The 27,611-nt window shown below is 36.7% G+C and overlaps 2 protein-coding genes across 5 annotated transcripts in view; one reads left to right on the top strand and one right to left on the bottom strand.

Moving 5' to 3' along the window:
• CMSS1 (cms1 ribosomal small subunit homolog) overlaps positions 1-27,611 on the top strand; it is a 358,534-nt gene that overhangs the window by 30,882 nt on the left and 300,041 nt on the right. The window lies entirely within an intron of this gene.
• Positions 508-26,544, bottom strand: FILIP1L (filamin A interacting protein 1 like). The gene is made up of 2 exons (XM_084645423.1): positions 26,441-26,544; positions 508-3,615 (listed from the first exon to the last, which is right to left on the bottom strand). Exons 1-2 carry the CDS (start codon positions 26,449-26,451, stop codon positions 846-848), a joined length of 2,781 nt encoding a protein of 926 aa, XP_084501549.1. The 5' UTR covers positions 26,452-26,544; the 3' UTR covers positions 508-845.

Genomic DNA, 27,611 nt, shown 5'->3' on the forward strand with positions numbered 1-27,611 from the left:
GCTGTGGAGCCATTCTTCTGGTTGGTCTTTTTAAAATGTACATGTTGCTGTTAACGTTCTTACAAGGTCTTTAAACATTAGTATTTTTAATGTAGACTAAGAGCTTGCCTTACGGAAAAACAAAATAATTCTGTGATATAAACTTCTCAACTCAAGCCAAGATTTGAAGGAGGAAACAGATTGAGTTTTAACGGAATGACGAAGTGTTTAAAAAAATCCACACTCACAAAATTCCCAGTGATTGACATGCCCCAAAACATGTGATTTATGCATCATGAACTTAAAATTGGTACTGTACGTGTGATTTTGTGTGTGTTTGATCTAAAAATAATAATTTGAGTAATAAGGCTAGGAAAAATTGGGCAATAGAAGGAAGGTAATGAAACGGTTCTTATCTGTATTTAGCAGGCATTTCAAGGATTAAAATAAAAGTCTGTCACACATGCAAAAATACAAAATGCGCACACACACACAGCCCAAAAGAACAAATAATTCTGTAAGCAATGGTAAAAACAACCAATTATTTACTGTTTTGTAATGTTAAAATATTTCACCAATACACCTTGCAATCAAAAGTAATGTGAGTTATGGAAAATGGAAATACATAAAGATGCATTTATAAAAGTGGAAGACTAAATATTTTACATAAAGATATTTCAATGAAAAGATATACAGTAAGTGCACACTTGATATGACTAAGCAGGCAAAACTTAACATTAGTTCCAAATAGGATTGTACGGTTCATGCACAGATCTCTCCCAAAATAAAGGGGGTGTTCTAAATTTATTCTTGCTGGGATGAAAAATAGGATGGGTTTCTGGTAAGGGAGTCGGCATGGGTGGGGATCAGTTATAGACATTACTTACTGTAATTTGTGATTGCCGTGGGAGAGGAGTGGCTGTTGGTGTGATTGTGATACTGCTTGTGATTTTACTAGTAGGCTTACTGTGTATTCCATTAGTTAGTGCTGGAGTTCTGTTATCCTGAATTGGAGTACAAGGTTTTGCTGAATTAGCAAGAGCCTGAACATAAGGACTTCCTAAATGAATATGGATTTTATTATCCTCAGTAGTTATTACACTTGAACCAGTGCTGTTAGATCTTTGAAAGTGCCATGACGATTGCCTGTCTGGGGATACTCTAAAAAGAGTATGCTTGGCACCAATTTCCAAAGGCTCTGGAGAAAGCATTTGTTCTGGAGAACTGGAAGAACCTGTCAGAGCCAACGGAGACATTGTTCTTTCTGGAGTTATTGAGCCACATGATTCAGGAGTTTGAGATCTTGCAAAAGTAGCCAATGTAATAGGTGGCACGGCTTGCTCTGGACTCATGTAACCATCAGCGATTTTTGATTTTAAAGGCATTAAGGAGGCATTTTGAATAATTGTTATTCTTTGCTTTGGTGTGCCACAGTTGGGTATAACTGCTGTACTAGTGTAAGAGTGAGGACTGTCTGTGGTAGGGCTTGTTATTTCAAGGGTAGCTGTGTTTTGTCCATGGTCTGGTGTAACCTTTATATGAAGAGGTTGACCAGGTGTGTGACTTAAAACTAAGTCTCGTGGCTGTGCACAATTTCCATTCTGTTTGTTATGAATTTTTCCATTTTGAGGATGGCTTTCTTTGGACTTCATCCATGGGATCCATAACTTTTTGTTTACTGCATTTGCAATGGATGAATTGCATTTGAAAGACACTTTTTGCTCCTCATCATTGTTTTCATCTTCATTATCACTCTCTTCATACAATTGCCCATTTATGACTGCTCGTTCTAAAGGAACAAGGCTCTTGTAATCAGGTGGTTCATTGTCTGCTGGATCTGTCTGGACTTCTTTAGAGAAAACCTGCAAGTCAGAAATTCTCTTTCCATAAAGACTCGGTCTCAGGCTCTTACTGAAGCGTCTGTATCTCTCTAGTTCTTTGGTAAGGCTATCAATTTCTCTTGCCAGCTCCCTGTTTTTGTTTTCTTGCTGGGTGAATTTCTTCTGTAGGACCATATGATCACCCCGTAGATGACTTATTACGTCTTCTGTTTCCATGTACTCATGAATTTTCTCTTTCAGTGCATCTACCTCTCTAGACAGGTGCCCTGACTTCGCTTCTTCTTCTTTAAGTTTTTTGAAAAGCCACTGTTCTTGGTTAGACTCTGCCTTCTCTACTAACTTATACCTAGCCAGTTCCATTTTCACAGTCTCCAGTTCTTCTGATAGAAATTTAGCTTTGTCTCGTTCATTGATGTATCTTCGCTCTAGAGATTCAAATTCATCTTCAGTTTTCATGAGATCATCCTCTATGGCCTTCATTTCTTTCAGCTTATTTTTCAACCTCTCAACTTCTTGGGCAAGTTCTTTAATCTTGTTGTTCTCTTGCTGTAAGGATGTGCTTGATTTAGTTGTCTCTTTGAATTTATTTTTAAGAAACTCTTTTTCAATGGCTTCTAGTGACTGAAGCCTTTTCCTTAGAATATTTACCTTGGAAAAGAGATCATTTCCTTTCTCTTCCTCTGCTTTTAGTTTGTTTTTCAGTTCATCTCTTTCCTTTGTTACACTGGACATTTTTTCCTCTGCATCAGATTTTGATTTCAGTGCCTTTTTACTTTCCTCAATTAGTTTTTCTGTAACTGACATCACTTTCTTTTGCTCCACTTGAAGGTGGGAAGTTGCAGATTGTAACTTTTCTTCTGTTTGCTTTATTTTTTCACTCATTGTTTTTCTTTCATCCACAAGCATGACCGTTAATGTTTTCAGTTTACTTAAATCTTCCTTGAGTGTGAATTCTGTTTTTTCTAACTTGATTTCAATGGCTTCAAGTTCTCCAATTCTAGCTTTTAAGCCTTCCAGCTCCTGAGATAATTGCTTTGTTAACATTTTTTCTTTTTCTAGATTGCATTTCAGAGCGTAACATTCTTGTTTGCTCTTGTTGAAAGCATCTTCTAATTTCTCCAGCTCCATAATTCTTTTGTTGAGTTTGTCAACTTCTGCTTTAAAGTTCTTGTTTTGTTCTGCTTCTTTTTCTAATTTTTTATTAAGCTCTCTACACTGATCTTCCATTTTTATGAGCTCTTCATCTTTACCTTCCATTTCCAGGACACGTTTTCGTAATTCTTCTACTTCAGACATAAGGGTGGAATTTCCACATTCTCCTTTATTTATTTTTTCCCTTATGTCTTGCAGTTCTTCCTCTGCTTTTCGTAAAGACTTATTAGTCTCCTCTAATTCATCAATTTGTCGAGTGAGTGCTGTTAATTTTATCCGGAGCTGGCGATTCTGGCTGTCTTCATTGGTTAGTTTGGCCATCATTGTTTCTTGTTCTTGGGAAATCTTATTGGTTTGCGCTTGCAATTCTGCTTCCAGCCTGATGGCTTTCTGCTTCTCTTCTTCCGCTTTTGCTTCAGCAATGGTGAGTTTCTCGTGTACTTGCTCTGTAGTAGTGATTAGCTCTTGGATTTTTTGACTTTGTTGGTTCAACTGTTCTGTAAGTCTTTGCTGTTCATCCACCACCATTAAAGCAAATGATTTTAGTTTTGTCAGTTCTTCTTTCAATTTAGTTATTTTCTTGTTGTTTTCCTTCTCTTTTTTTGCCTGATAGGCTGTTTCTTGGTCAATCAGCTTTTTCAATCTGAAAAACACAAAGTATGTTTGTTTTATTTTGTAGTAGTTTTCGTAGTGGATTTTTCAAATACATGTGTTTAGAATTATGATACCATCTAGAGTAGAGGTGAACAAAGTGCAATCTGTGATGTAGCCCGAGGCTGCCTGACTTTGTCGTGCAGTGGAAAAGGCCACAGAGACTAGAAGTCCTCATATGAAGTGCTTTATTTTAACCAGACATGCCAGTCCATGTTGCTCATTCAGATCTGTGGGCTCTACTAACTGTTTCTGCAGTAAAGGTACAGTACAGCCTTCAGGCTTCTGCGTTTGCCAGTGCAACTCCATCAGTTGGGCAAGCTTCAGACACCCCACTCTAGAACAAAATTAAATTGTCTGGTTCCTAAGGTCTGGTCTACACACACAGTTTTTATCGCTATTTAGTTGTATTGGTTATTTAGAAACTGATGTAGGTAATATCAATACTACAATCTAGTGTGGATGTCCACAGTAAGGGGTTTCACTGATTTACTTATGGCAGTGTAACAATTGATATAGCTAAATTAATAGAAAAACAGAGTGTCAGCCACTTCTAAGTGAAAAGGGATCCTTGCCATCTTGTAGCAGTCTAATTCTGCTGTAAACAGGTAAATGCTTAGGTTGGAAGTTGTTTTGCACCTCAGAAATCCCAAATTCCTTGTTGTCCAAAACTCAGATATGATGGTGTATCTGAAACCCATATATATGAAACCCTGCCGTTTTGTGAAGGCTTGAGGTGTTTCTTGAGATTCTCCTAAAATCAGGTTTTACCTGTAACTGTTGTAGCTCAAGTATAGGTTCATAATCTTTCCTTGTTTATGAGATGCAGGATATTTCAGTGGTAAAAGATGTATGTTAGGACTGTGCATTTGTGTCGTGCAGGGACCTGAATAAACCCAAATATCTTAGTATTTGGATCTTTCATGGGCCTTTCTTTTTTGTCTCCGAGACACTGAGGGGGCTAAAATAACATGTAACCTGATCTTTTCACTATTTCTGCCTCCTTTCCATCAGCTCTTTATTTATTTCTGACCCACAGAGTAAGCTCCTTGAAGCATTAAAAAAGCATGTGAAAAACATAAGTAGAAACAAAAAACTTAATAGAAAAATAAATACTAGAATCTCTGCACAGTGAATGTCTGTGCATGTAATGTCTATATTAAATGACTTTTATTAGGAAAAAAGAGATTATGCGACAGGACTCTTCTAAAGTTCTATGTTACAACTACCATCATCATCTCATTCAGGAAGAACTAGGTGGTACTCCATCCATGTTGATCCTTAATAAGCTGTTCAGTGACTTGAGGAACATAGTCCTGAGGGCTTAGCATGCAGTCTCAGCAACACCTAGTCATTTGGCAGTAATAGAGCCTGGATTCTTACATGGTAGAAAGCTTCTGACACTGTGCAGGTCGATCTGGTACGTGTCCATTTCTAATGGTGGCAATGAATAGAGGTTTCCGACATTGGCTATACAAAATCTCTCACAGCACATTCACTATACCCAAGGTATTTATTCTGTTACAGCAAATAAATCTTTGGTCTTGCAGTGAAGTTCTTTATGTGCAAAATTGACAGCATGAAGAATAATAATAAAATGTGGTAAGCTTAACTTATATGGAATCATTCTTACAAACATTGTCAAATTATTTATAGAGTTTTTAAGAATATAATTGGGAAATGGACGTTAAAAGGCGTCGGCAAGGGAAGAATTTTTTGAAGTGAGCTTTGAGAAATGAGAGTGGGTTGATAAGGCAGACGAATACAGGAAGTCTGCTCAAGATGGCAGGAGCAACAGAGTCAAAGACTTATTATTACATTGTTGGTTTTAAAAAAAAGTTCTACTTAATGACTCTCTTTCATTTTTATATATTACAACTTGTATTTGTGTTCCCAACAGTGTAAATCTCCTGTCTTCCCCACCCCTGAGTGCTTTAGTAGTGAAGTTCATTTGATGATTTGGTGTTGCCATAGATACAAAATCATAACAGAAGCATAACTAGCAGTTTCACTTGGACTTGTTCAGCTTATGTGTGTGCCTGAGGTTAGCCATCTTGTAATAATGCTGGTTGAATTTATTCCAATTTATTAGTCTTGGTTTTACTTTATCAAATTGTTTCCTTACCTTGATCATTCTTTTTTAAAGGGATACTATCTGGACAAGGGCCAAATGAGTAATACTTAAATTAGCTGTTGAGTATATTACTGATTTACCTTTTAACTAGGTGATAGCGACTTAGCCCAAAAAACAAAAATGTTTTAATTCTTGCTATGTTTTATTTCTTAAAGTTTTATTTCTAGAGGACGTGGTTGGCCACAAAACCTTAAACAGTTCTAACTTTTCCATGGTTGTTTTATAGTGATTTTATAATGCAATTTAGTTAACAGATTTTTCTTTAATTTAAATGTTTCAGTTGACTGGTGTCTGAGTGAGTAGTCACTGAAATCTTTCAACATGTGTACTGTATATGCATTCCTGTTTGTATCTTCATTCTGTTCTATAGCATTATCTCACTAGTTACTGGGACTGCTTGTTAAAGTAAGGGACCACCTGAGTCTTAATAACGTCTTTGCTGAATCAGGGCCTGAGTCTCAAGTGAGGTACACAAATTGAGCTTTGATAAAGTCTGCTCTGCATTAGTATTTAAACAAGCTAATTCTATTACTGGTACCTGTCCTGGCTCATTGTCTAATCTGGATGAATTCTCTGGGGCCCAGTCTGTTTGGTCATTCTGAAGTCCTAGTCAGGCAACTGGAAGGGATGTCTGCAGTATATTGAAGACATTATCCTTCACTTAAAAAATTTTTTTTTTTAAATGGAATTTTGAAAACCTACTGGAAATAAAAAGCAAGTGTTTCTGTACCTTCAAATTCATCCCTTTTTGAAGGGAAGAAGCCTTGTTTAAAATCACCTTAGCAAGATTAACATAGATTATGTAGTGTATTTCAGAAGCCATGAGGAAAAAGGGATTTTAGTGTGTTAAACATAAATATCACTACCAACCAATCCTTCCCCAGCCTGCAAAAGAACCAAACAAACCCCAACCCAACCCAAGTAAACAATACCTATCCTCACTTTGCTTCTACATTACATCCCATTCCCTTTCCCATCATCTGTCTTTGTAAAATGTATGCTTTTTGGGACATGGATTATATCCTCCCCTGGGTTTAGAAAACACCAAATGCATAGTGGACATCACAATATTCTAAATAATGTGTCTACCTTACCTTAAAATCCTATTGTGCATGTGCATATATATATGGAAAAAAATGGAAATGCATACAAACAGTGCAAAATTAAAAATACAAAACACATTGGTTTCATGTTTGTTTTCCTAAAATTTCTTTCCAAAATTAGACAAAAACAAAAAACCACCAACCACGCCAAAACACATACCTATTACATTTAGGACAGCATAGAAATTACAATAAAATTTCCAAAATATTTCACCTGTATTTGGATTTTTATCTAGGTTTCTTGAAAATACTGTTTAACTCGATAAAATCAATTACAAGATGGAATATTTTGATAAAGCTCATAAATTCTTCACATCCATAATTGTGAGATAGTTGTCTGGTTTTTGGAAAGGAATTTTAGGAAGGTGACCGTGAAACTAATGTGTATGTTAAACTTTAGTTTTTGTTTCCGTATTTTAGACATATAGCATATTTGTATACAATATGAGATTTATGGGATTATATCAGTGCTGTTATGTATTTGTTGTTGAGATTGCAAAAATAAAATAAATTGCCTTAACATCATAAATATTTTCATTGTCTCTTTTGATTGGATGTGAACATTTCCCTGTAGTGTTTGCAATTCAGACATCACACTACAGTACTAACCAACCAGAAAGTGAAATTGACAAGAAAAACATGAAACTGAGTAGTTAGTTTTCATTGAACAGATTGAAAATTCCTTCCTGCAAATACTTAGACCTTGATCCTGCAATGAGCTTGGTATGGGTTGACGTTGAGGGGCTCTCTCTAGGGGACTTCCTATGTGGAGCTTATTGCAGGATCAGGACTTGACTACCTAGAGGGTGTTGTGGGACTTTTCACCGTGGCAAGCAGTACACCTGGTGGGAAGTGTGCATTTACTTTTTGTGCTTCTCTGAGTCAGTCCTGAAAAAGCATAAAAGGTGACGAACAAATTTGATTTTGTACAATGTTTTGAGGTTTAATAATGTAAGTTGTAGCTATAATATAGCTAAGTTTTGTTTTTAAAATGTGATTTTTAACCTGCCAAGTCTCCTCTAAAGGACACTAATACATTTTACTGGAGAGTGATGAGGAAGGAAAGGAAACCATCAATAAATCATCAGGCTGTCCAATTAGGTTAAATATTTGAATTATTTCCATTTTGAGTTGTATTTCATAAGAATGTAGTTACATTTCAGACAAAGATAGATACATCATTTAGACAATTCCAAGTACTTGATCCCATGGGACTACAAGAGCATTTACTGAATCCAGTCCAGCAAAAACAGGTCTTGGAAGCTGTTTTTATAGACATGAATGTTAGGTAGTTAAACAGAGTCAAAGCAGTGTCTTATTACTTCTTGTCTTCAGAGCTTCTGTTATAGTTATATAAGTTATTAACCTTATTCTGGTTTATTATCTCACTTATATATGAAATGCCAATTGCGTGTTCCTTAAAAAAAAATCATATTTATCATCCTTGAAATTCTCATTTTTTCATCATAGCTGACTTTTTCCAATGGACATATTGTAGCTTGTTGGAGTCTCTATATGTATTCAATTCTTCTCCATACCTAACTGCTCACTGGGTTAGATTGCACTAGTTATATTTAGTATCATATGACTATCTGCCTCTTACAAAACATATCTAATAGCACATTGTTTTACGGTGTCATGTGGTATGTTTAGTAAGTGGGGTTTTCCAGTATCTTCATGTATTATTACGTTAGTATCGTTTGGAATTTTTGTGGGACAGTAGGGGAAGTGCTCTCTCTTTAAGTTTGTGTTGTGAGTAAACTAAAGAGATTGTGGCAGGGATGAGATCATAAGATCCTTGTTTCTGTAATTTTTTGTGAGTCGCTCTGTTTCTCATATTTAGTTTGTTCAAGAATGAGATTTATATTTTAAGTACCAAGAGTAAAACAGACCTACATTTCTGCATAGTGAACACTTGAAAAGGATAAGTTTTCAAGGATTTAACAGAAAGGGACCTCGGCCTGTAAAATTTGTACCTTGACAAGTCTCCCTTCAAACAGTGAAGAAGCTGCTGTAGGTGGAGTTTTGGTTCAGGCCATAGGCACTTAAAATATCTGTCATTTCTAAGACCCAGAGACTTTTATAAAGCTTCAGATTCATATTTTTGAAGAGAATTCTGGTGTCATCTTGAAAGCTGTGTGTAAACCTAAAATATTTTCTCTATTTGTAAAGCTTACAGATGTTTTTATAGTTAATTTTAAGATGTCATTCAGCAAATATTCTACAGGTGTCAACTTGAGGAGACTTGCTTCTATGTTTTTGGACATGTATTTGAAATTCCTTTGTATAATGTAAATAAAAATTTTAAGCTGAAAGTTTGAAATGTAAATGAAATCATGATTCTTACTCTGTCTGAGGCATTCTTCCCAGTAACTAGAAAAGCCAAAGCCTGGCCATTAACAAGAAAAGAAACATGCTTTATCACTTCTGGTAAATCCTACAAATTGGTGTGAGTTTTAACACCAATATAGTTAAGTATTTCTTTCCGGAAGAAAGTCAGCCTTGCATTCCCTTATAGTTTATGGCAGTAAAGCTTGGCTTTACTAATTATTTTCCAGTCTTGGGATGTGTATGCATACATTTTTCCTTCCCTGCAATCCTACTTATTGATGTGTAATGTTTATGAATACCTATGTTATGGCTATTTTTATATCCTATGTATTATCTTTATTGGTGCTTACTTTTTTCCTTTTATAAAGAAAGTCAAAGGCTTCTAAAATCATAGCAGCAACAGCATGCTACAGCAATTATATAATGTATTGGCTTTATCTGGATCAATCAGCACTGCCCAACAGAATGGCAACACTTTTTATTTTAAAATTGACATTATTTTAAAATGATTTTTTAAAAATTAAGTCCAAATTTGAACTAAAGGAAAATTAAAGGCACATCAGATACAAGATCCGAGAGCATTTTCAGACAGATGTCTTGATATGAAAGTTTAATTTAAAATGTGAACTCTTACAGTAAGGTATGTTCTCCACTGGGCAGTTAATCACATCTTTATAGCATCCTTCTAATCCTAAATTGTTTTATAAACTTAACATTCCTAGAAAAGTGACTATACAGGGACCTGTGCTGCCACCTCTGGGATGAAACTCAACAGTAACAGTTTAGGACAAGAAGTGAGGCATACCTTATTCATCCATAATAGTAGAAAATAGGTCACCAGAATATATTTACCTGAGTTGGAAGTTAGTCTTGATGCCGGACATATACACAGACACACACAGATGTATTCAAGAGGGAAAGAAAAAGTAATAGATTCTCTATAACAACCAATAGCGATTGGGACCTTGGTTTTAGTCTTACTCTAAAATGCAACGCTCCTTTAATATTCTCCCAAAGGCACCAGTTCAATATTGACTGCTGAGAAAGTGTATTAGTTCTTGAGTTATCCACCACGGTTCTTTTTTATCTGAATGTACCTTGGTGATTATCCGTCCATACAACCCTAATCAGATGGAGATCTGTTGGGATTATAAACAGAAGGCTTTGTGGTCTGGATGCACGAGTAACTTAATTCATGGAAATTTAAAATGAAACAGGCACAGAGAAAATAATATACCCCACTGGGTATATCCAAGATATAATTTATTTGCTGGGCTGCCATGTATGTCTTTAAAGGGGACATGTAACTTGATTCTTTAAATTGACTAATTTCAGAAAAATTAAATACTTTGGTAGAACACCTTGTACTTTGACAGTGCCACAGAATCATTTAAAAAAAAGGGGGAGAGAGAGAGAGAGTAGTATGCACAGCCTCTCAACATTCCTTGAAAAACACTTGCAACAGTTTGCTCTCCTTTTGATGTTTATTAGGTCTTTTGGGCAGTCCTGAGAATAGCAGCAAAAACATGCTAGAATCTACTGTCTCCCCACGTTATCCTTCTTGTATATGACTGCCTCCTTGATTTCAGTTCAAACTTTGCTGTTATTGCTAACTGTTCTCATGCAGGGCTTTGGGAAGTGTGTTCCCAGAAACTGTTCCCCATCAGAAGTGCAAAGGAATGATATCACACTAGTGCATAAGGCAGAAGTTGAACTGACCAAAAAAAAAAATCTGTGAAAATGACTATACACAACAAGTACTGTCAATGTCAAAAATAAGAGGTGAATGTAGCTGAACTGCTTGATAATAGTTACCATAACATAATCCCGGGGGAAGGGGGGGGGGGAGAGAAACACCAAAGCGCAGCCCTCCACAGTAGCATTTAAGTTCAGAAAGGAACTACACAAAAATGAGGAAGCTAGTTAAACAGAAATTAAAAGGTACAGCGCCAAAAGTGAAATTCCTGCAAGCTGCATGGAAACTTTTTCTAGACACAATACTAGAGGTCAATTTTAAATGTATACCCCAAATTTAAAAATGTAGTAAGAAGACCAAAAAAGTGTCTCCGTGGCTAAACAACAAAGTAAAAGACGCAGTTAGAGGCAACAAGGTATCCTTTACAAAGTGGAAGTTAAATCCTAGTGAGGAAAATAGAAAGGAGCATAAACTATTGCAAATGAAGTGTAAAATATAATTAGGAAGGCCAAAAAAGAATTCAAGAACAGCTAGCCAAAGAGTCATAAAGTAACAGCAAAATTTTTTTTAAGTACATCCAAAGCAGGAAGCCTGCTAAACAACCCGTGGGGTCAGTGGGCAATCAAGATGCTAAAGGAGCACTCAGGACAAATAAGGCCATTGCAGAGAAACTAAATGAATTCTTTTCATCGGTCTTCACGGCTGAGGATGTGAGGGAGACTCCCCAACCTGAGCCATTCTTTTTAGGTGACAAATCTAAGGAACAGGAGTTTTTGGAACAAATTGATAAATTAAACAGTAATAAATCACCAGGATCAGATGGTATTCACCCAAGATTTCTGAAGGAACTCATGTGAAATTGCAGAAGTAGTAACTGTGGTACGTAACCTATCACTTAAATCCGCTTCTGTACCAGATGACTGGAGGATCGCAAATGTAACGGCAATTTTTTTTTTTAAAAGGCTCCAGAGGCGATCCCGGCAATTGCAGGCTGGTAAGCCTAACTGCAGTACCAGACAAACTGTTGGAAACTATAGTAAAAAACAGAATTATCAGACTAACAGATTAGCACCATTAACACGATTTGTTGGGGAAGAGTCAACATGGTTTTCGTAAAAGGAAATTGTGCCTCACCAATCTATTAGAATTCTCTGAGGGGTCAACAAGCATGTGGACAAGGGTGATCCAGTGGATGTAGTGTACTTAGATGTTCAGAAAGCCTTTGACAAGGTCCCTCACCAAAGGCTCTTAAGCAAAGTAAGCTGTCATGGGATAAGAGGGAAGGTTCTCTAATTGATTGGTAACTGGTTAAAAGATAGGAAACAAAGGGTAGGAATAAATGATCATTTTTCAGAATGGAGTGAGGTAAATAGTGGCGTCCCCCAGGGGTGTGTACTGGGGCCAGTACTGTTCAACATATTCCTAGTGAGGTGAGCAATATTTGCTGCTGATAAACTACTTAAGATAGTTAAGTCCAAAACAGACTACAAAGAGTTACAAAGTGATCTCACAAAACTGGGTGAGTGGACAACAAAATGGCAAATGAAATTCAATATTGATAAATGCAAAGTACAGCACATTGGAAAACATAATCCCGGCTATACATAAAAAACGATGGAGTCTAAATTAGCTGTTACCACTCAAGAAAGAGATCTTAGAGTCATTGTGGGTAGTTCTCTGAAAACATCAATTCAATGTGCAGCAGCAGTCAAAAAAGCTAACAGAATGTTGAGAACCACAGAAAAGGGATAGATGATAAGATAGAAAATATCATATTGCCTCTATATAAATCCATGGTACACCCTCATCTTGAATACTGCATGCAGATCTGGTTGCCTCATCTCAAAAAAATATATATTGGAGTTAGAAAAGGTACAGAAAAGGGCAACAAAAATGATTAGGGGTATTGAATAGCTTCCATATGAGAAGAGACTAATAAGACTGGGACTTTTCAGCTTGGAAAAGAGACGACTAAGGGGGGATATGATAGAAGTCTATAAAATCATGACTGGTGTGGAGAAAGTAAATAAGGAAGTGTTATTTACTCCTCATAATGCAAGAACCAGGGGTCACCAAATTAAATTAATAGGCAACAGGTTTAAGACAAACAAAAGGAAGTATTTCTTCACACAACGCACAGTCATCCTGTGGAACTCTTTGCTAGAGGATGTTGTGAAGGCTAAGTCTATAACAGGGTTCAAAAAAGAACTAGATATGTTAATGGAGGATTGGGCCATCAATGGCAATTAGCCAGGATGGGCAGGGATGCAAAACCGTGCTCTGATGTGTCCCTAGCCTTTGTTTGCCAGAAGATGGGAATGGGCGACAGGGGATGGCTCATTTGATAATTACCTGTTCTGTTCATTCCCTCTGAAGCTCCTGGCATTGGCCACTGTCGGAAGACAGGATACTGGGCTAGGTGGACATTTGGTCTGACCCTATATGACCGTTCTTATGTTCAAAATGGTTTTGGTTTACTCCAAAATATATTGGAGTTAGAAAAGGGCAGTTCATGTGCTGAAAAATATTGTTTTGTCTAATTTCTTATAGTTCTAGTAATCTCTGGGGTTACAAGTAAACAGTAGGTAATATTTTTCCCATGGAAATCTGGTTTTCAAGTTATTGATGTGTCTGTAATTTTTTGGGGGGCTGGGGGTCTCAAATATTTGATTGTGAGTTCTTTTGAAAAAACATAGTTACAAGTGAGCTCTGTACTGACTAGACTACAGTAATGAGCTTTACTTGGGGTTATCCTTGAAAAACTCCCACAGAGCAGAGAGAGCTTTTGGAGGACATGGCAGTATGAGTGCTGAGCTGTACTGTTCTGATGTTACATTTTGAGATACAGATTTCTTCCCCCTCATCCCCTTTCCTGGATTTAACTGCTATTTGAATCATTTTTGTTTGATGTTAGAATTGACATCTATTGTTGTTAATATGACAATGGCATATAATTGTGCATGCAAGATAAATGTTAATCTCTTTTCTGTTCTGGAGACTTGTTTCCTCTTTGACTATCAATTTGAAGTGAAACTATGAACTATTAATGTTGTGGTCACTCCAAGATGATGCTTTTATTTTCTTGACTAATGGTTTGTTGTTGTTTTTTAATATTACCATAGTGCATCTTTTTTCCATCTTCCTTTCTGCAAAGCAAATTGCCTATGAAGCCAGAAATAAAGCAAGTAACTTCAGATGCAACGCCAGAATTTGGAACTCCTTGAATTTACGTCAGTCAGGAAATTATAGTTTTGCAGATGGAAAGCTTACAGGAGGAAATGGAAAGATGCGTTTTGAGAGATGTGGTATAGTGGTCAGAGAAACAGGAGTATGAGGCAAGAACTTCTGAGGTTTAATCCAGACTGTGCCTCTACCTTCCTCTTTTGCTTGAACAAGTTCAATTCTATACCTCAACTGCTGCATCTATAAAATGGGGATAATAAGGTTGACCTATCTGACAGTATATTTTCAGAATCAAATGATTAACATTGAAAAATGCTTTGAAAGGGCTAAGTGTTGCCATTTCTCAAAAGTCAAGGCAGATCCAATGAAATCCATTATTAATTTTTGTATTCAAAGATTACAGATTCATTACATTTTTAATAAATTGAATTTATGGGGGAAATCTGTGTTCTTCATCCTCCATTTTTAAAAAAGTGCATACTGTATAATGTATTGCTGGAAAACTCTACCCTTCTCAGCAGCCTGATTATAAATCCTTTCTAATAGTTATTGTTACAAAATACTCGAAGGTTTGAAGATAAGAAACTACTGTGTTTGCCTTGGAATTCTTATTGTTAAATATTCTCTATGGCTAAGTATTCATGGAGGTGGGTTTTGTTATTTCTGCAGAAAATAAGTGTCAGCCAGCATGCTGCTGCTATAACACAGCAAGTGAAAACTACGTGCAAGAATTAACTGTAGTTACAGAAGAAAATCTTTTTATAATTCTTCCGTAGCATCTTTCTTGAGCATCTCAAAACACTTTACCAAAATTAATACATTAATCTTTCCAACCCCTCTGTGCGGTAGGAAAGTATTCTTCCTCTTCCTTCACAGATGAGGAAATGAAGTCAAAGAAAGATTAAGTGACTAGCTCAATATAAGACAGGAAGTCTCTGGCAGGGCTGGAAATAGAGTTAATATTTCCCAGTCTGTGACTAAGCACTGCATTATTGCGGTAAGTGCTACCTACTTAACAGGTCCCCAAATGTGAAATTTCTATTTCTACAATTTTATTTATTACGCACAGAATTGTAGCAGCGCTTGTGCAATAGCATTTTCTGCCCCAGTTCTGAAGTCTCAAGGGGAAAATAAATTTGCTTTGATTTCGGATTCTAGAGCTAAGCATGCATAATTACTGCTAATTAACATACATACTACAATATTCTGCAGATAGTTAAATTTTAAGGGGTGACAATAAAAATACTATATAGGGGAGCCTGTCTACATTCTGTTTAAATGTAGTCCATAAACCAGGATTAAAACTGTGGTTTTTGGCCCATCTATACTGAGTGGGTAAACGGAAGACCTGGTCTTACAGCCCTTGGTTGTGTGAGTGGTGCTGCTGACTTCAATGACTACAGGACAGAGCCCTTTATTTCAAAGCTGTTTAGCTGGAACTGTGTTTGAACACTTTCTGCAAACTTGATGAAAATGCCAGAGTAGAAGAAGACTGAATTTTGTCTTTGGTTTCTAATCAGAATTATTTTAAAAAATGAGTGAAATGACTGAATTGTGTCGGCCATATTCAGCTGGATGTAAGTCTTGTTGATGAAGCCCATCATGAAACTTTCAACTTCAGGTCCCTATCAGAAGTGCAACACCTTTAAGTCATCCCTTAACATAGTATATTACTATATAGGTCTTCAAGAATATCTCTGACATGCATTCTTTAGGTGGTTACTACACAGGTAAATATTTGTAATTTGTTGGTTCTTCTGTTCCTTTCTATAACATGTGGATCCATGGTTGTGTATTACATGATGCGTTTGTTACTCTTTTGTCTTTATGGTACGTGATTCACCAGGAGCTATGCTGATATCTTAACCAGCACTGAGCATAGTTAAGCAAGTACCCCGATACAAAAAAAAAAATCGTACTTAAATTTAGCTAATATTTTTAGGATGACTTTGAGAATGGCTGTTTTCCAACAATAACTCATCATATTACTCAGAGGAGACTGGTTGGCCATAAATGTCATTTTCCCACAGCATTTCCAGGAACTAGATGTTCTCTGAAACAATTTTAACATGTATAGAAATAAATGTCTGGACGAAATTCTCAGCCAGGGTCAGAATGGGTGGCATGACTGCATATCTGTTGTATACTGTTGCATGTATGCACTATGACCCTATTCATCTATACCTTCAGCATGCCTGTATGTACTGTTAAGCTAAATCAGAGAGCCTTTAGTTAATAGCAGGCTGCTGTAGTTGCCAGTTTCAGCCTCTAGATCACATGGTGATCACTTGCAGTAAACCATTACATTATACATTCATGCTAATCTGGTTATAATTTCATTGTGTGCAATTACTTTATTTGATGTAGTTTTGTGGGGAAATCCATTGTATTTGTGGCAGAAAAGGTGAACCTTAATTGATAAAATAAATTTTTGTTGATGCTAAAATTTCTGAAGTATTATAGTCAAGCCTTTACAAACAAACAAAAGACCCTAGTAAATTTGGTTTACATAAATGGCCTGGATTTGTTTAATAACAAAATCAAAAGTAAATGGGAACTATATTTGCAGTGAAAAAAAAACCCTTATACATAACTTCCTTTATGATCTAAATATGAATCTTTTCATCTACGCCTGGTAAGGTGAATTCATCCATTTCATGCTAATGTGCCAATCTGAATTGATGGCAGTGTGCTGTACCTGAGATTATTAATCAAGACCACTTTGAAGCTATCACTGGTGCAGACTACCACCACATAGGCCTGCTGCAGAGTGTTAATTTCTGAAAATACGTTATCAGTTCTCCAAAGATTTCTTTTTGGTTCTAAGTGCAATTCAAAGTGTGATGGGATCTTTGGATATCTGGGGGACAGCTTGTCTGTTTATGATCTTCCCCAGCCTTTTGGGGTCAGCTGAATCATTCTTGCTAAACATCTTTAGATCTGAACAAGTTGAGGTTGGAAATTGCATTGTATCCTGGTTCACTAGAACCTGTGTCTGTTGACCATAAGCCTTGAACATGTCAATAAGAATATTTCCTATTCCAGGCTCTTGCCTGAGGGGCTGATTGTGAGGTAGTTGCAGGTTGGTTGTTTTAAGAGTAGATTGTAGGATGGGAGTCTACAGTCAAAAACTAATGATGATATTACTCAGTGAATCATGTATTAAGGACCATATTGTAAGTGTGACTATGGGCTATTAGGTACATTTGATAAATTTAAATAACTTCTTTAATAACACATGATGGGACAAAAATAGCCCTGTTGAAGCAACTATTCTTAATCTATTAATTAAAGCAGGGCTTAGGGGTTCTCAAACAGGGGTGGGGGGTCATGAGCCCTCAGAGGGTTGCAAGATTATTATGTGGGGGTTGCGAGCTGTCAGCCTCCACCCCCAAACCCCACTTTCACCTCCAGCATTTATAATAGTGTTAAATTAAAAACAAATTTTTTAATATTTTTAAGCAGGGGCCACACTCAGAGGCTTGCAGTGTAAAAGTGGTCACCAATACAGAAGTTTGAGAACACTGATTTTTTTTATTGACTATCAAGAACCAAAGATCAGTTGTTTCTTGTGTATCAAGATAGGGTTTTCTGTTTTCCTGTTGTTTGATGTTTTACTGCATTTACATTCAAATTCTCTGCTTTAACATGAAGGCCACAGTTGGAGATCCTTTTAGTCATATACTCACTTCAAATATGAACAGTAGTCTGTTTCTAGAATCTGCCTCTGTTGTCTAGCTGTTTAAACACAGGCAGTGGCTAACATGCTTGCTTTGGAAACCAAAGGTTTCTTTCTTTCATGGAGAGGAAATTAAAATTGGTAGGGTGAAAAAAAGTGGATTTACTGGGTATAGCTATGCTCACTGTGGCCAATAGTTTCTTAATGTAGTTTATAACTGGTCTATCCCTTTAAAGCCAAGAGAGAGACTTATTTTTCCATATCTGTTCTGTTTCCTATTCCTTGTGTCTCTAATAAAACAATGCATTTATGGGGAAACAGAAGGACTATACGTCTGCATATCACCCTTCACCCTCACCTCAGTAAAGGTACTTAGATGAAGATTCAGTGTGAGCATTAATCCTTTTTAAAAAACTTCTTTCATTAACTGGTCATTCTGCAGCATTTCCCACACCATTTTATTGTACCAAGAATTGATTTATGCCTCTGTCTTTGTATGGCTGACTGTCTTTGGCTACATGCACTACTTTAATCAAAGAGCTTATCTACATGGTTGGGTAATGAGCACCATCGGGGTGTGATTTTTAAAGTGCACTAACATGCTGTGAATTAATGGGTTCATGTAGACTTTGCTGGTGCACCTTAAAGGTTTTCGTTAGTGCATTTCAACGTAAATCTGTTAAAGTGCACTAGGGAGCCTTCACTGCACACTAGCAGGGTCTACATAGACCCATTAATGCACAGCATGTTAGTGCGTTTTAGAAATCATACCCAAGCCCAAAGACAAGCTCTTGTGAAATCAAGTAGCTGTTTTCCTTGTAAAATCTATATACTACATACAGTTTTCATGCAACATAGAAACTACAAAATTATTCTGGTTTCAGAGTAGCAGCTGTGTTCGTCTATATCCGCAAAAAGAACAGGAGTACTTGTGGCACCTTAGAGACTAACAAATTTATTTGAGCATAAGCTTTCATGGGCTACAGCCTACTTCATCAGATGCATGCAGTGGAAAATACAGTAGGACGATTTTATATACACAGAGAATATGAAACAATGGGTGTTATCATTCACACTATAATAAGAGTGATCAGTTAAGGTTAAAATCGTCCTACTGTATTTTTCACTGCATGCATCTGATGAAGTGAGCTGTAGCCCGCAAAAGCTTATGCTCAGAAAAATTTGTTAGTCTCTAAGGTGCCACAAGTACTCCTGTTCTTTTTGCAAAATTATTCTGGGTGTTCTGTCTGATTTTTTTTTTCTTATCCCAATACCATTCCTGCCTTTGCTGATGATCTGTAGTGTTTAGGATATATTTCCCTATTTTCAGTTGCCACTTTTATTCATTATATATAATAAAACTTTTTATCATTAATTTAAAAGTGAGTTCAAATGCACAATGTGAAAAGAAAACCTTACCTCTAGAAGTTCTTGCTGTTGATTTGTTACCAAACCTTGTTAGCCTGAGTATATCTAAGGGTCAATGATATGACCTAAATTGGACCCTCCTTAAAACCTGCAATTTTTTCATGACTTCTCATCAAAGTAGAAAAATTCTGTCTTCAAAAGGATGGTGGAAACAGTTTAAACCTCCAGGCTGAGGAGACAGGTCAAAGCAATAGCAAACCCAGCCTATCTGGGCCAGAAATTTCCAAAGTGGCCACTCATTTTAGGTGCCCACCTCAAGGAACCTTGAAACTTATTTTTCAGAGATGCTGAGCACCCACAATTCCAGTTAAAGTAACTAGGAGTGATGATAGGCATTTGGCACCTCTGAAAATCAAGCTTGAAGGTGTCTCAGTTTGGGCACCAAGAAATGGAGTTATCTAAAATCAGTGGCCACTTTGGATAATGTTGCCCTTAGTGTGTTAAGATGGATGTAGTTGTGTAATGAATACTATATTACCTTTCTGTTCTCCTGCCATCTCTCTTTCATGAGCGAGCAAGGAATTTAAATTGGAGAATTTTGTCACTTTTAGTCTACTGCCAGCCCAGAGAGGAGCAGCAGGACAGTGAGTGCACGTGCACGTTTATTCTCAAGTCACAAGAACAACTGCCTCTGATCCTCAACAAATCAAGTCTCCCTGGTTTGCTTTGTTTGGGTTGCACTCTTTACTAGATGCAATATTAAGATTGTTGCAGAGCTTGTTTTGGAGGGTGATAATTTCCCCCTTTGTATCAGGGAGACCTGTTTAGAATTTTTTTTTTTTAAATTTAGGAGAAAAACAGTTCGGGCCTCTCAATATTAGTGATTTCACTGTCCAGGATGCAAGTCATTGTTGTAGTTGGGAATATAATTTATGTTGCTGGTGACAGGCTTTATCTCATTATATAAAAGAGTGCATGATGATACTTTGCAAATCAAGAATATTTTTGTAATAGGGAGAGATCTTTTCACACAAATTAACTGAACACTTGTTTTGTTCACATGCAAAATCATTAGCAGCACTTGGCGATCCTAGTTTTCAGAAATGTGCTCCCAAGTTAGAGTGCTCAGTGGTGGATTTCAGGTATTCAGCTGTGGAGTTGGGTGCCCTATTTAGGTGTCCATCCTTACAAATTAGGCCTACTTTATTCATGCAGCGGTTTCAGAGAGATCTGAAACAAAAGTGTTCCACTTGAAAGTTCTGCTAAACTTGAAAAAAGTATTACACTGGAAGGAATATTTTAAAGTTGAAAAGTAGGTCTAAGAGGGTTACTAGGCATCCCTCTCCCCCCATGTAGGGTGACCAGATGTCCCATTTTTATAGGGACAGTCCCATTGTTGGGGGCTTTTTCTTATATAGGCACCTATTACCCCTCACCCCTGTCCTGTTTTTTCACAGTTGCTATCTGGTCACCCTGCCCCCATGTAGTCGATTTGTAACTAATTATAATACATGCAGGGTTTGGGAGTTCGTTTTCCCTGATGTGATGGATGACATCACATGTTTAGTTCCAGATGATTTATAGGCAAGTCTAATATTGTTAAAATCTCCCAATTTCTTATAGTTTGGATATGATGACTGCATCTCATGTAAGTTTTATACCAGAAAATGGATAAAGACACTATTTTAAAGAAACACCTAGGTTAAAAATAATTTTAATACAGTTCTTGTCAATATACACATAACACCATAGATTGTTAAAAATAAAATAATTTTAAAGGTCTAATCTACTTTTTTTCTGTTTACGCAGTGTACCTTTTTTCAGGGCAGCGACAATAGGCTACTGAGGGCTCGTCTATGTGGCCCTGAGTTCGGTCTATGGGGGATGTGAACTGTAGCGAACAATAGCATGCTGCACCCTAACTGTCCTGCATGGATGCTGCTTGCGTGAGCTAAAAGGTACCTAGTTTGCATTAACATAGTCCTGACTAAGTTAATGCGAACTATGTACCTTTTAGTTTGCCCCAACACGATATACTCAGGGCAGCTAGAGCGTAACGCTTCAGTGTGGGCTGCAATTTGCACCGCAGTAATCCATGCTGTGGCACAGTGCAGACATAGTCTTAGTTTCAGTTGTGTGCCTAGTTAGTTTTCTCTCTTAGTTTGTCATGCACAAGCTGCAATATTGGTTTTGCAAACACTGAAGGAGAAATTTAATTAATTTAAAAAAAAATCCAGCTGTTTACACTGAATTCTACAGAAACTTCATTGAAATGTTAGGCTTAAGACATGTCTTTATAAAATGTAAATTGTTGCCAAATTTGCCTTGACATTGGAGGATTATATCTATGTTGCTGTTTCTTGGCAGCTCTGTGGGAGCCTATAAAGGAAAATGCAATTGGACTTGTGTAGTCGTCTTTAGAATTTTGAAATATTAAAAAAAGCCCTGAAAATTTTTTGTCCAAAAGGGTTTTTTTGCTTTATGTTTTTTAAAGTTGAAGTAGCACTTAAAGACCCCAATTTGGATTGAGACCCACTGTGCTGGGTGCTGCGCAAACATAGAAATGGGTATTCAGTTCTGGTCTATTCTGGCAGACATGAATGATGTCCTTGCAGAATCAGTGAGGGTGTGCTTTATTTTTTGTTTTTAATGAAAGCCCACCTAACTGCTCACAAAGGCTTCTAAAGGTCCAGAAAACCCCGATTCAGATGGTAGTAAATCAGGTTTTACTTTACTTTCAGGACAGAAAAGTGCTGCACTTCTTAAAACCAAATTTTCCAAAGTAGTCATTTACTTTGGGTGCCCAACCTGAAATACGTAGAATCTAGTTTTCTGAACAGTTGAGCACTCGCAATTCTAATTCGTGCCATTCGGGACTACCGTTGCTCAGCTCCCCCGGAATATTAACCTGTAAGGTGACTGTGTTCCGCTCAGATGGCTCAGTGTCTGTATACTCTGCTCTGGAGAAGTTCAACTGGCTGTATGCTCTGCCTGAAGCTGAACTAAAAAGGGGCTACACATGTTGCCAACATATACATGGTGGGACATGCACGGAGGGTGGCCTTTGCGGCAGGAAAGGGCACGGTGCATTGTACACCTGAATGAGCAGGATAAAAGGAATCTTTTTTTATTTGTTTGTTTCTGAAATGCCCTGTAGAGAAATTGGTTTGAATATTCGGCAGTTTCTAATGAGATTCATCCACTTCATTTACTTTATTTAAAAAATAATTATACTATGACATTATTTTGTCATGTATGCCTTAATTTTGCATTCACAGAATCTGATCTATTGTTGCTTAAAGTTTTCTCTTCCCTTCTCATTTCCCTCTTCCTCCTCCTTTTTCTCTCCCACTTCAGCTGCCCTAATGTGGAGACAGCACTGAGAGAGAGCTTGACTTTAGATTGTTTGCAAACTTGAGGTTACTGAGTGCTACAAAAAACACTTTAAAGACATTTTCTTGTGAGTCTGAATGCTTGAGAAAGACCGTTCTGAAGGCCTGATCCTGCACCATTGGTCAGTCAATGAGAGTTTTATTATTGACTTCAATAGGAGCAATCTTGGCCCTGAAAACTCAAACAAAACTGGCTCTTGTTTCATTAAGAGAAAACAGTGGCAGACTTCAAACTAAGGGCCTAATCCTGAAAGGTGCTGAGTGCCTCAGCTCCCATTGACTTACTTTATCTAAAAGGGCCTTAAATTTAGCATTTTTTGGCGGTATCTCATACCCACCTGGAGATGAATACTAAATGTTTTTTTGAAGAGTCAGTGGTTGAACTGACCAGCCTATCAGCTGCGTCAAACTAGGTCAGAGGAGTTTCAGAAGTTCCACTCAATGAAAGACAGACAGACATAAACAATTCAAAATAATTCACATTAGCAGTATTGTATAGTTATGTTCTAACCAGGTAGATGGAAAGGTGAAAAGCATTAGACTGAACTCTGTGAGTCAGAACTTAAAAACTTGACTTAATGGTCTTAAAGGTTTTAATTACTTCTACAGTATAAAATATTTAGGATACTATCTTGCAGTTACCAGTTTTTAATTGTAAATGCATCAGTATTATTTAGTTACTGCCACACCCAGGTGTTGACAGAAGTTGCTTGCAGAACAGTTCCAAAAGAATATACACCATTGGTAATCTTTCACTTTCCCATCTCTAAGTACATTTGGCACAGATCTTTATTAAAGAGGCATGGACCTTTTGAAAATTTGTACATAATGGGAATTGCAGTTGGGAGTGAAATTAGGAAGGGCTTTTTGGATCTTTTTGAAAAATCCATCCCAACATTATGAAAATCATACAAAAGTGCTGGTAATTAGCAGAGTCAAGCAGTGACATGATTTATCTAGAATTGATTGGGGAGGAGGAAGATTTAAAGTACTGTTATTTAGAGATGGAAAACTAGTTAGATATTATTTCTTTTGTTGGGGGAGGGGAAATAGGAGCATCATGCAGTTTTTCTGAGAAATAATATTTCATACAACTAATGGGTTAGTCCTTAGTATCATGGACTATTAACTTTTCACACTGAGTGTTGTAATGTTTTCTACTGTAATACTACGTTTAAATAAAGAAAATATACATTTGAAGACTGTTAATCAAATGTCCTCAATACATTCCTCAGGCAATTAATCAAAATAACAAGTATTACTGATTTTGGAAAGTGGAAAAAAAAGATAAAGACGACACTTCTGACTTCATCATAATGAGATCTTTCCCTAAAATAGGCTGCACCCAATTTAAATACATTTCTATTACATTAAAAGTCAGTATAGATAGGGAGAAATAATTCACACTAGCAATAAATGATAAAATGGGGAAAGGAGCAGAGCAAAGAGCTGCAGATGTATAAATTCAGTGGGCCAGCTACTTCAGTGTAAATTCAGTGAAGTTTTTCCAGATTTATGCCAGTGTAAATGAGAACAGAATTGGCTTAAGAAAGTGCAAAATAAAGTGTTTCCCCTTAAAATTAAAAAAAAGGCTGACTACAGGGAACACAGGTGTTAAGGCATTGATTGATGCCATGATTTGCATCAGGCTGACTGCAGTTTATAGTACAGATGGTACTTTGGGTATTGTTGAAATAGTAATTAATTGTTTCTGTTTCCCTCCTTCTCTATTAGATTCAAAAGAGCTGAATAGTCTCTCTACTAAGGATGGAATTTTTCCATTTCCATTTACAGCCTTTATCAAATAAAAAGGTTTTCTATTGCATATGAAATATTTCCATATAACTTAGTTGTCTGTGGTTGTTTCCTTGTCAAATTGTTGTGAAATCTCTTGTTCTTTGACTAAGCGAGCAGTTTCTGAGAATCTGTTACTGGACTCTGCGTTAAGCAGTCTGGTCTTTTTTTTTACTTCAGTGAATATTTCTCCTTTGTACATTTGGTAATTACATTGTTTAACTTACTAAATCATGCATTAAATTAAATTGGTTGGACATAATTAGGGAACACCGTTACCTCTGTGTTTTGTTAAATGATCATGTAGGAGGGAAGGGGCAGAAAGAGGATAGAAGGCCACAGGTATGGCAAAAAAGTTGTGGGGGTTAAGGCAGTGGAATCCAAACTTTTATTTAAAAAAATTAAACTTCCAATTATTTTGGTTGCTAGGATTCTTTTCACTCTGCAAATCAATATAGCATTTTCTTGTCAGCTGTGTAGCCAGCATGACTGAAAGCATCAACTGAGGTGTGAATGCTGTCTGTTCATTATTATAGGGATTATCTTGAAAGCAGGGATGAGAGAGATTATTATTTAAATGCCAATCCTAATAATACAGGAGTACCCAATTTGCCACTGAAATTAAATTTCAGTTTTTAAATTAAGTTGTTGGAGCTATCTGGAAAATGCCTACAGAACCAATTTTTTGCCAAAAAGCAGAATATTTTATAACTAAAATGTTAAGACAGCGTTTTACTTTTCCAGCCAGCCCTAGTTCTTAGTCTATTGTGGGAAAAAGATCTTCTTAAAAAAAATTCATAACACTAAATTTTGTAGCTTGTCTTTAAAGCCACATATAGGTGAGAGTGTATCAATGGTTATGGATGCAACAGTTTTCATTCTTCCATGTATACTGCCAAGCTAGAATCTTGCAGGTTTTTCAATATTTCATAAAATAAAAACAAACCTCCGCCAACGGTTTATGCAGACTCCTTTTGATCTTGTGGACAGTTAATAATAATGCTTTGAAAAAGTAATGAATATGAGCTTTTTGTTTACTTGGTGGGTTAATGTGTAGGATGTGTTCGTGTGACTTTATTTGTCTTAGAACTTAATTTGCATATTTAATTTATTGACTATAGAATAACGAAAATGTGGTGTACACTTGGGACTTGATCCTGCAAACCTTTGTGCTTGAGTCTGTGCTTGCCAGCATAGTTCAACTGCCTGCACTTGGATTATGCCTATGAGTAAGGATTACTCCTGTGAGTAACAGTTTACAGGATTGGGTCCATAGTCATATAAGAGAATGGAGTGTTTCTTCAGGATGCAGACATAAAGCACCATATCATATTCAAGTCTGATTTTGCAACATTCTGAGCACCTCCTAAAAAGTGCTGAGTACTCTCAACTGCTGGGAGTTTAGGACCTTGCAGAATCAGCTCTAGAAGGTAATGAATTACCTCTAGTTTTTAAAACTTGCTAGATGGCCAGTAATTAAAAGTCTTGAAATGAAGATCTGACAGTTCTTTCCTCTTTCTATTTGACATTTACACACAAGACACAGAAGAGGGAACTAGTGCCTAGGACTTGAATAGTTTGTAGAAATTAAATTAGTTTATGCTTTTAAACAAAGTGTAACCTTATTACAAAGTTGTGCTCCCAGCAATATTTCAACGCTAAGAGTACAATTTAAATGCCTTTTTTTAAACTGCAATAAAAGATGTTCAAAAGTACAAATAAATTCTAGTATGCACGTGTGTATGCATGTCTTCTAATATATCACATACACATATAAACACACCATATAAAGAGAAATGCAGTAGCTCTATTTAATGTATTACAATACAGTTGGATTCTTTCCACAGTTTTAAATGCAGTCATTATTCTGTCCAGCCCATTTGGAAAGTGTGCGTAATTCATAGCTCTCTCCCTACCCCTTTAACATTAAATAAATGCCTCATCTGTTACATCTGCAGGATTTTTTTTTAAAAAGAAGGAAAGTTTAGAAATTGTTTCAATAGTTATGCTAGTTTTGAACAACAGGACACATCTTCTGAATCCAGTGTTTTTGGAAATAATTATTGATGCTGATGATTTTTTAACCAGAAATGGCCATTGGTTGCTAAAAGAAACTTTCCTCCCACCTCTCTCTTACCTTATATGCATGGACTGTAGAATTCCCTGGTTTAGCTATTGCTCTATGGTGTTGGGATTTCAGTTCTCCTAAGCATCAGAGATGTGAGCATTCCGGCAGTTACACCAAACAATGAGAGATAGACTCCTTGCATGCCCCAAGCCTATGGAGCATTACGTCATTGTATTGCCATATAAGGAACTCGGTGTTGTGCAGACTCGTCGTGTCTGACTAGTGTACTTTAGTGATAGCCAGAACTTAGAAAGCTTATTAATGTGTTCTGGCTCCAGCTGACGCTCAGGACTGTGTGAAATATTTCATTTGTCTACCCAGTTCATGGTCAAAAAGAATGTGCGGAAGGCATGGGTAACGGCAGTTCCTCTTTATTATTGATAATAAAGTAATGGAAAGTCGTTAGCTGATTATTTTATAATGTTTTCCTCTTAGTTGCTTAGCCCAGCATTAGAAAAAACATGGGCATCTGACTTAATGAAGTGGCCTGGCAGGGGTTTGTCCTTTTTTTTTTGTTTTTAAGATGACAAAAAAATGTGAGTTTAGCTGAACTCCTCTGCAAGTGATATGAGCTTCAAGCCTTCTCGTTTTTACTTTCTGTAAAGAGTCAGGGTCCCCAGAGGAAAGTATTTTATTTCCTGATGATGTAACTACAAAACAATTCTTCAAGTGATGATGGGAATGCCAGATGAAATCCTATTTTATTTTCTTCAATGTTTTTCCTACAAAACCCTTTTTTCCTTTTCACATGTTTGTGTTTCAGCTAAGGCAATTAGGAGTTTGACCAACTATTTTTAGTGAGAAGGTTTTAAAGAAACAAATCATTTGATTAAAGGACTGAGGGGACAAACAGGAAGATATAACTGTAGGACTTAAATTTATGTCTCTGATTTCCTCTCCTCCAGCCCCACCACCACACCCTAAAAACATTGGGGGACTATATGCAATATGTAGGGGATTCACTTGTTGAAGCCCCATTTAGGGTTAATGGGAGTTAACTGAATAAATCCTTACATATTGATATGAGAATTAGACCATTAAGTGCTTTCTAAGCTTATGTTCTGCTCAGCTAAATGAATTATGGATGCATCTGCTTCATTTGCACCCCTTGAAATTTTAGTCTTCAGATGAGTTGGTGTGTGTGCTTACTTGAATCTGTTAAAAAGCTCATAATGGAACA

This window comes from Lepidochelys olivacea (genome assembly GCF_965140295.1).
Source record: "Lepidochelys olivacea isolate rLepOli2 genome assembly, chromosome: 1".
NCBI lineage: Eukaryota > Metazoa > Chordata > Testudines > Cheloniidae > Lepidochelys > Lepidochelys olivacea.